Raw genomic sequence first — 10,011 nt, forward strand, 5'->3', positions numbered from 1 at the left:
AAAGATATTAAACAATATGGGTCCCAGAACAGATCCCCGAGGTACCCCACTGGTAACAAGACCTTGGTCTGAATATACTCCATTGACTACAACCCTCTGTTGTCTGTGCCTAATCCATTCAACAATATGGGAGTCCACATACAGCCTTATTCTACATAATTAAAAAACGAATCTTTATTTTATGATAGAATAACCTTTGGATGGTAATATATTTTCCTCAAAAAGCATTTTATATTAAAAAAATCCGATTTAAATCCAAAAAATCTGATAAATTTTTATTTTTATTTTGATCCACCCTGGCACAATTACAATGTTGGGAATCTGAAACTTTTTGGGTGATCAGGGTCTTAGGAAACCAATCTTGAAGTTTCTGAAGTCTATGAAAATATCTCTCATTCTTTATTGTACAGAATAATTTCCCATATTGGTTCCTAGTCATGGTGACAGTCTAGATGAGATATTAACAGTGGGCACGGGTGCCTTGGTGTGGCCCTCAGCACATGCTTCCACCTCAGACCACACTGCATAGCTGCTACCCTGTCTGTCATGTTGCTTTATACAGTCTTTTAAAGGGAACCTGTCATGAATTCTATGCTGAACTCACCTAGAATAGAATAAAGTAGTGACAGAAATGCTGATGTCAGCGGTGTGTCAATCATGAGCTAAAAGTCAGTGGTAGCCGAGAATCGGCAAAATAATCATTGCTACAAAGGCTTTGAAAAGAGTCAAATCTACCCGAGAAGAGTCAGAATCATTCATAATATCCTGCTCTCCCTGCCCATCTGCTGATGATTGGCAGTTCTCTTCTAGGGAGAAAAGTAAGGAAAAGACTCAATCATCAGCAGATGGACGAGGAGAGCAGGAGATTATGAATAACTGACTCTTCTCAGGTAGATTTGACTCTTTTCAAGGCCTTTGTTGCAATGATTATGATGCTGGTTCTCGGAAACCACTGACTTTTAACTCATGAGTGACACACTGCTGAAATAAGCGCGTCTGAGTGAGTTGATGACAGGTTCCCTTTAAGCTGGTAAGGACCTTCATAGCAACATAGTAATCAGCTGGTTCTCCCATGCCTTTCACATCCAGGCCAGAGGATAAGCGCATTAACTAGTGCTCCCCCTGCCTCTTCACATCCAGATCCAGAGGATGAGCCCAGTATCCAGTTCTCCCGTACCCTTCACTTCCAGAGTCAGAGGATGAGCCCAGTATCCAGTTCTCCCATACCCTTCACTTCCAGAGTCAGAGGATGAGCCCAGTATCTAGTTCTCCCATACCCTTCACTTCCAGAGTCAGAGGATGAGCCCAGTATCTAGTTCTCCCATACCCTTCACTTCCAGAGTCAGAGGATGAGCCCAGTATCTAGTTCTCCCATACCCTTCACTTCCAGGGTCGGTGGCTGAGCCCAGTATCCAGTTCTCCCATACCATTCACTTCCAGGGTCAGAGGATGAGCCCAGTACCTAGTTCTCCCATACCCTTCACTTCCAGAGTCAGAGGATGAGCCCAGTATCTAGTTCTCCCATACCCCTCACTTCCAGAGTCAGAGGATGAGCCCAGTATCTAGTTCTCCCATACCCTTCACTTCCAGAGTCAGGGGATGAGCCCAGTATCTAGTTCTCCCATACCCTTCACTTCCAGAGTCAGAGGATGAGCCCAGTATCTAGTTCTCCCATACCCTTCACTTCCAGAGTCAGAGGATGAGCCCAGTATCTAGTTCTCCCATACCCTTCACTTCCAGAGTCAGAGGATGAGCCCAGTATCTAGTTCTCCCATACCCTTCACTTCCAGAGTCAGAGGATGAGCCCAGTATCTAGTTCTCCCATACCCTTCACTTCCAGGGTCAGAGGATGAGCCCAGTATCCAGTTCTCCCATACCCTTCACTTCCAGGGTCAGAGGATGAGCCCAGTATCTAGTTCTCCCATACCCTTCACTTCCAGAGTCAGAGGATGAGCCCAGTATCTAGTTCTCCCATACCCCTCACTTCCAGGGCCCGAGGATGATCCCAGTAACTAGTTCTCGCATACCCTTCACTTCCAGAGTCAGAGGATGAGCCCAGGAACTGGTTCTCCTACACCCTTCACTTCCACTACCAGATGATGAATTCAGTAACTGGCGCCCCTCTCTCCTTCACATCCAAAGCCCGAGGATGAGCCCAGTAACCGCTACCCATATACCCTTCACACCCAGGGCCAGAGAATGGCCCAGGAACTGGTTTTCCAACACCCTTCACACCCTGTAACTGGTACCCCTCTCCCATTCATATGTAAAACCAGAAGATAAGCCCAGTAACTGGTACTTCTATACTCTTAACATCCAGGGCCAGAAGATGAGCCCAGTAACTGGTTCTCCCATACCATTCACTTCTATAGCCAGAGGATAAGCCCAGTAACTGATACCTCTATACTCTTAACATCCAGGGCCAGAGGATGAGCCCAGTAACTGGTGCCCGCTCTCCCCTTTATATGTAAAGCCAGATGATGAGCCCAGTAACTGGTTCTCCCATACCCTTCACTTTTACAGCCAGAGGATGAGCCCAGTAACTGGTGCCCGCTCTCCCCTTCATATGTAAAGCCAGAGGATGAGCCCAGTAACTGGTACCCCTATACCCTTCACATCCAGAGCCTTAGCCGAGTGACTGCTTCCCCCCTCCCGACCCCTTAATATTTGGTGCCGGTGGATGAATCCAATAACGAAACCTCCAAAGCTGGGAATAAGCAGTGAAACGCACAAACCAGAAGTACAGGCCCTGCTCAAAGAATTGGCAAGTGGAACGCAGATACGTTATCACTTCCGGGTAGCCACTTCCGGTCGTTGTCTGTTGCTGCTGAGGCAAAAGAGGAGCAGTCGCTGATAGTTGGGTCCATGACGGTAACTGCAGGATATAGTTCCGTTTGGGGAGGGTATAAGATGTGCATCTCAGGGGGAGAGAATGACTTTCATACCCCGAAGAACTGCTGACACTCCTGCAGGTGGCGCTCTCTTTCTGTGTACTGTTATTACATAGCAGTCTGCAGCAGCCATCGCTGTCCATTGTACTGTTACCACATAAAGCTCTCCTGCAGGTGGCGCTGTCATCCAGCATATTATTATTACAAGGAACTCTCCAACAGGTGGGGCTCTTATCCAGAATATTTTAATTACATAGACCTCTCCTGAAGGTGGCGCAGTTTGAGTACCGATATTACATCTTACATTTTAAAGGGGTTAGAAGAAAAGGCAGTTTTTTTAAACAGCCCTTTAAGCCCCTCCAGAGCAGAATAGGTGATCTCCATGCTGGCACGGGAGGTTTGCATCTTCCGGCCAAAACTTATTTTGGGAGATTTATCAAAACTGGTGAAAAGTAAAACTGGCTTAGTTGCCCATAGCAACCAATCAGATTTCACCTTTCATTTTTAAGAGCTCCTTTAGAAACTGAAATGTGGAATCTGATTGGTTGCTATGGGCAACTAAGCCAGTTTTCCTTTACACCAGTTTTAACAAATCTCCCTAATTATTTCTCTTCAGACTTATATTTTAGATGCAGCAACACAATGTCCTCTGATGTAGAGACTGAAGAAAGGGATTCCCCAGCAGTGGGCTCAGTGATGCTGGAGGAGGACCTGGACCGGATTTCTGGGAGTATTCTAAGATTGACACTGGAAATCATCTACACTGTCACTGGTGAGGTGAGAATCCTTCCAATTCATAAGGATGCACTGATACATTGTAACACAGCTCCTTAATGTAGGGTTCTTTATTCCACAGGACTATGTTATTGTGAAGAGGAAACAAAGTGACCCCACCTCTCCAGACTCCAGCAGGTTGCTGCAGGACCCCTTAATGGTTTCGTCACCTCATTCCCGGCTGCATGAGCAGAAGATTCTGCAACTCACCAACAGGATCATTCAGTTACTGACTGGAGAATTTTCTGGTGACTTAACTACCAAGCTGGAACATCTGGAAAGACACAGACGTCAGAGAGGTTCCTCACCTTGCCTAAAATTACGCGGTGAGACTTCATTATCTCTGGTGCTCCTTTTGGCGTAGAGTGAACAAGCACCTGGGCTGGAGGGGGGTATCTCAATTTATTGCATTGCTAGTGTGATCAGTGTTGAGGGACCTGTCCAGAAAGGGATCGCACTGTAGGGTTGTTCACATGTAGTGCACTGAATGACAAAGCAGTACTTATTTTACTTCATATGTCAAGATTAATCTCATTGCCAACATCAGGGCAATTGTAGACCCTTGTGCATATGATGTGTCTTACAGATAACCTTGGCTTCATAACCCTTTGTATATTTGTACCAGGTAAGAGGAACATCCACTGTACGGAAATAGAGGAAGATGAGGGCAGTTATGGGGAGAAGTTTTCAGACAAAAATATCCAGACTGTAGCTCTGAAGAAGGAACAGTTTGTTTCCAATGAGGACAAAAGCTGCACAAACACTTCCATGCCAGCTGAAAATACACAGTACATAACCACGGGCATTAAGGAAGAGGTGGTATCTGACAAGGAAGAAATTCTCACAGATGTCTCCACTCCAACAGACAACTCCCCCATAGATTATATAATCACTTATGTTAAAGAGGAGGAAGAATCATGTGATGAGGGAAATCTAACAGACACAGATATCTACTCTCCCAGAGAGTATTCCTCCATCTGTAAAAGAGCTGGTGAGAAGAACATGACAGTCATGTATACGGGAACAGAAAAAAAAGCTGTCAAAGTGGCCTCAACGTCTCACCACCAATTCCTCGAAGACACAGAATTGATGCACAGCTTCTCTGAGTGTGAGAAATGCTTCACTTGTAACAGACATCAAAGGATCCAGATCCGAGATAAGCCATTTGCTTGCTCAACATGTGGAAAGTTCTTCACAACAAACTCAAATCTTGTGGCCCACCAACGAATCCATACAGGCGAGAAACCGTTTTCCTGCTCTGAGTGTGGCAAATGTTTTACCAGCAGCTCTGATCTTGTGAAGCATAAGATTATTCACACTGGAGAGAAGCCGTTCCCCTGTTCATTGTGTGGCAAATGTTTCACAAACAAGTCCAACCTTATCAAACACCAGAGGATCCATACTGGAGAACGGCCATATTCCTGTCCTGAGTGTGGCAAGCGCTTCACCAGTACTTCACACCTTGTGACACATCGTCGGACACACACTGGTGAGAAGCCATACCCCTGTACGGGCTGTGGGAAATTCTTCAGCAATAAATCTCATCTATTAGAGCATCAGAGAATCCACACTGGAGAGAAGCCGTTTAAGTGTCCCGAATGTGGAAAATCTTTCACACAGAAGAGCAACTTGAATAATCACTTGAGAATTCATAGCCGGGCGAAAAATATTACGTATCACTAAAGAATTTAATGTGTACTGATGTTTAAAGGGGTATTTTACTCTCAGACGTTTATGGGATAGACAAAGGATATGTCATAAATATGTGAAAAATGGGGGTCCTGCTGTTCTGGTTCTGTAACTCCCATTCACTTCTATGAGAGTTATGGAAAGAGCTAAGCTCACTGCTGTGTGGCTACCTTGTCAGCCTGGAGAGAAGGACAGGATGAGGTAAGGGTCCAAAAGGAGTGAATTGCCACTATCAGACATAGCATATCCTGTATATACAGTGAACATCTGGGCTGAGAATACCCCTTTAAGGAGAATTGGGGGAATCGGGAGTGGTAGGATTGTTTGGGGCGAAATACTACATCTGACAATGCTCACTATTGGACATTACCAGTTTTATTCAATTTAAAATGAGACAGCTCACCACTCTTGATTAGTAAAATCGCTTGCACGGAAAGCGATGGTTCCCAATTCCAAAGTCAAACAAATCCCAGCAGGCGTACTTGTTTCTGCAGTTGAAGGCTGGACGGGCCGAAACGCATCCTGTTATATGGATTATAATAAAGCATTCAGAAACAAGTATGCCTGCTGGGATTCCCAGTTTTATGGCTGATTATAGAACTTCAAGTTCAAGGTCTAAAATGCGGTGCTCAAAACTGGATAACAATCCTTAAATCATCTGTTTGTTCATTTTCTGTATTTGAGGCTTGTACCAAAGGATCTACATTCAAATGTCTTCTCCTATCCAGAGAGTTGGATCCCTGAGTTTTGAACTCTTAAAGGGGCTGTTCAGGATTTTTCTACTGATGGCCTATCCTTAGGGTAGGCCATCAGTATTTGATCGTCAGAGGTCCGACACTCCTCACCACTATCAATTACCGTGTAGCTTCGGCAAGGCACTCAGAGGATAGGCCATCAATATATAAAACAGCTATTCCCTATCTTGTTTTATTTGCATTTTTAGTAGGGTAACATAACGAAAGAAAATGTATTTATTAGGATAACCATAGGCTGGATTACCCTGTGCTTTATGTTTTTTAATGTATAATTCACTTACAACCGATTACAATTCTGGTTGTAAATTTATATGTGTAACACACTGAATGATCAATAGAATCTACATTTCACTGTTTTTCCATCTAGATATTTTCATTCCCAGATTTATCTAATCAGATTGATTTAATCATTCTTTGCCACTCAATAATCATACTTAAGCGGTATGTAGGCAATTTTCACATCTACGTTACAGCATTCCGAATACTGGAATTACTGGATCCCGTTTCACTATAATAGCATCCTGTAGATTTCCAGTGTGAATGTCAGCTTTTGCATACGTGAACTGTGATCTTGTGGTGTCCGGCTATGCCAGATACAGTGTTTCCAGGGTTCTGCTGCAACGAAATACCAGAAAGTTGTAACTCAAAGCCTAACAAGTCAGTCTTTGGTCAGTGATTTGCATCAGTCACTGACAGCCAAAACCAGGTGCAGACTTTCCCTTATACCTTGTCTGAGGAGGCTTCACTCCTGGTTTTGGCACACAATCACTGATGGAAATCACTGGCCAAAGACTGACCTGTGACTTAGGGCTAAGAGTCGGTATAATGCAGTTTGTACATAAGAGGTTACATTATGAGTAGAGTCTGGTGTCGAGATAAAAAGGCTGGTGAGCTGTTCCTCATGTGAAGTTTCTAATGTAAGGGTCAACCACAGTTGTTATTTGGGACATTTTATCTGTGTGGCAGAGGGTCTGGGAAGATGCTCACAGGGGTGATGATAGCAGAAATGACACAAATAAATAGTGAGGAAGGAGCAGATCCCCGTCACATTATTTGCTATAGGCTGTATATACAGATACTAATGTGTACATTCAACTGAAAGGCCACTCACCCAGCTAGGTGAAGGTGGCTTGGCATTTGAGGCAATGGTTTTGCCACACGTCACATGGACCAGTCTTACACTGTATTCACAATGGCTTGCAGGCTTTTCATCTCAAAGCTTCCTGCAATATCAATTTATTCAGTCCAAGCCACATACCTTCCTCTGGGGATTGTGTGTCCACAAACATCAACTGTTATCAACAGCAAGCAGCATAATGCAGCAGATGGGTTAAACTCTGGCTTTTTAAAGAATAACTAGTTTCTTTTTTTTTTTTTGTAGAATGAATAGCAAAGGCGAACACAAGAAACTTTGTAATATATCTTATCAGGGAAACATGCTTCCTTCTCCTCTTATTAGGCTCCCTTCCTGCTCTCTGTCTTCTAAATGTCAAATCAATGCTTAGATACAGTTGCAAGAAAAAGTATGTGAACCTTTTGGAATGATATGGATTTCTGCACAAATTGGTCATAAAATGTGATCTGATCTTCATCTAAATCACAACCATAGACAATCCCAGTCTGCTTAAACTAATAACACACACAGAATTAAATGTTACCATGTTTTTATTGAACACACCATGTAAACATTCACAGTGCAGGTGGAAAAAGTATGTGAACCCCTAGACAAATGACATCTCCAAGAGCAAATTGGAGTTAGGTGTCAGCCAACTGGAGTCCAATCATTGAAATCAGATTGGAGGTGTTGGTTACAGCTGCCCTGCCCTATAAAAAACACACACCAGTTCTGGGTTTGCTTTTCACAAGAAGCATTGCCTGATGTGAATGATGCCTTGCACAAAAGAGCTCTCAGAAGACCTATGATTAAGAATTGTTGATTTGCATAAAGCTGGAAAGGGTTATAAAAGTATCTCCAAAGGCCTTGCTGTTCATCAGTCCACGGTAAGACAAATTGTCTATAAATGGAGAAAGTGCAGCACTGCTGCTACTCTCCCTAGGAGTGGCTGTGCTTTAAAGATGACTGCAAGAGCACAGAGAAGACTGCTCAATGAGGTGAAGAAGAATCCTAGAGTGTCAGCTAAAGACTTACAAAAGTCTCTGGCATATGCTAACATTCCTGTTAGCGAATCTACCATACGTAAAACACTAAACAAGAATGGATTTCATGGGAGGATACCACAGAGGAAGCCACTGCTGTCCAAAAAAAACATTGCTGCACGTTTACAGTTTACACAAGAGCACCTGGATGTTCCACAGCAGTACTTGCAAAACACTATGTGTGGAGAAAAAGAGGCACAGCACACCAACATCAAAACCTCATCCCAACTGTGAAGTATGGTGGTGGGGCATCATGGTTTGGGGCTGCTTTTCTGCATCAGGGCCTGGACGGATTGCTATAATCGAAAGAATAAATTAATTCCCAAGTTTATCGAGATATTTAGCAGGAGAACTTAAGGCAATCTGTCCACCAGCTGAAGCTCAACAGAAGATGGGTGTTGCAACAGGACAAAGACCCAAAGCATAAAAGTAAATCAACAACAGAATGGCTTAAACAGAAGAAAATATGCCTTCTGGAGAGGCCCAGTCAGAGTCCTGACCTCAACCTGATTGAGATGCTGTGGCATGACCTCAAGAAAGCGATTCACACCAGACATCCCAAGAATATTGTTGAATTGAAACAGTTCTGTAAAGATGAATGGTCAAGAATTACTCCTGATCGTTGTGCACGTCTGATCTGCAACTACAGGAAACGTTTGGATGAAGTTATTGCTGCCAAAGAAGGTTTAGCCAGTTATTGAATCCAAGGGTTCACATACTTTTTCCACCTGCACTGTGAATTTTTACATGGTGTGTTCAATAAAAAGATGGTAACATTTAATTCTTTGTGTGTTATTAGTTTAAGCAGACTGTGACTGTCTATACACACAGGAACAAATAGAAAGACCGACAAGAGACTTGTCATTTTCTGTCTTATTTCACTGCTGGCTTCACACCTAAACTGCAAAGCTCTGCTGTGTAACATGCTCCATTATGGCTGCTGCTCCTGAGAGTAAGCAGCAGACAGGTAAGTGGGCAGGTGTTCCTCTTTTTCTATGTTCAGTACTGGGCAGAAATTAAGATGAGCTAGTCTTTGCCCAACAGCTCTGAAAATGCTGAGAATTACAGACAGATTGCAGAGGGAAATAATACAAGTTATACAATAGGCAGAAATAGTGTTATTCTTCCCGTACACACATATTACCTGAAAGGACAGTTACACTTTACATGGGTTGTTCATCCCTGGGGGCCTTTTGGGCAGAACCCCCCAGCATGGATAGACCTGCGGAGGGAATCATAGCTGCTACCCACACACCTCTGCACTGCCTGCATCAGGCAGGGGTCACATGGCTGCTGCAGCTAATTACTCTCTGCAGCAGTGACATATCCCCCATTGTGTAAAAAAAGACCCAATGACACGACGCATGGGGGACACGTCATAGCTGCCACGTTACCCATGTCAAACCAGATGTTGATGTGCAGAGGCGGAACCCAGCGACAGGGATCAAGTAAGTAGGATTCCCTCCACAGGTGCCACACGGGGGGGTCTGCACGAAAGGCCCTCAGGGGTGAATAACCCCTTCAAAGCGGTTGTCTTAGATAATAAAAAAAATCCTGGACAACCACTACAGTTCCTTAACATAAAAAGCCATGATATAATCACTTTCTCTAGTGCTGTTCTCTGTTGCACTGATCTTGTACTCATGCGGTCAGGTGCTGGCATCTGAGGACAGTGATTGGCTGCAGTAGTTGTGGAGTCCTTTTCTGACTACAGAAAACTGCCAGAGAAGTCCAGTGTCATGGAG

The 10,011-nt window shown here is 43.9% G+C and overlaps 1 protein-coding gene across 3 annotated transcripts; it reads left to right on the top strand.

Moving 5' to 3' along the window:
* Positions 1 to 2,800: 2,800 nt before the first annotated feature.
* Positions 2,801 to 6,644, top strand: LOC122922892 (zinc finger protein OZF-like). 3 transcript variants are annotated; one of them, XM_044273647.1, is made up of 4 exons: positions 2,801 to 2,871; positions 3,508 to 3,668; positions 3,748 to 3,991; positions 4,291 to 6,641. In XM_044273647.1, exons 2-4 carry the CDS (start codon positions 3,534 to 3,536, stop codon positions 5,346 to 5,348), a joined length of 1,437 nt encoding a protein of 478 aa, XP_044129582.1. In that variant the 5' UTR covers positions 2,801 to 2,871; positions 3,508 to 3,533; the 3' UTR covers positions 5,349 to 6,641. The 3 variants fall into 3 exon arrangements, with proteins under 3 accessions (XP_044129582.1, XP_044129581.1, XP_044129583.1); XM_044273646.1 differs by lacking the exon at positions 2,801 to 2,871 and adding an exon at positions 2,884 to 3,113; XM_044273648.1 differs by lacking the exon at positions 2,801 to 2,871 and having other exon boundaries at positions 3,525 to 3,663; positions 4,291 to 6,644.
* The last annotated feature ends 3,367 nt before the right edge of the window (positions 6,645 to 10,011 follow it).

This window comes from Bufo gargarizans, unplaced genomic scaffold (genome assembly GCF_014858855.1).
Source record: "Bufo gargarizans isolate SCDJY-AF-19 unplaced genomic scaffold, ASM1485885v1 original_scaffold_1027_pilon, whole genome shotgun sequence".
NCBI lineage: Eukaryota > Metazoa > Chordata > Amphibia > Anura > Bufonidae > Bufo > Bufo gargarizans.

What these genes read in the sequence shown, in the direction of transcription:
- LOC122922892 (XM_044273647.1), top strand. Translation starts at nt 3,534, where the DNA reads ATGTCCTCTGATGTAGAGACTGAAGAAAGGGATTCCCCAGCAGTGGGC. An exon ending in TCTACACTGTCACTGGTGAG is followed by an intron (nt 3,669 to 3,747) that starts GTGAGAATCCTT and finishes TTTATTCCACAG; the next exon opens with GACTATGTTATTGTGAAGAG. An exon ending in ACCTTGCCTAAAATTACGCG is followed by an intron (nt 3,992 to 4,290) that starts GTGAGACTTCAT and finishes TATTTGTACCAG; the next exon opens with GTAAGAGGAACATCCACTGT.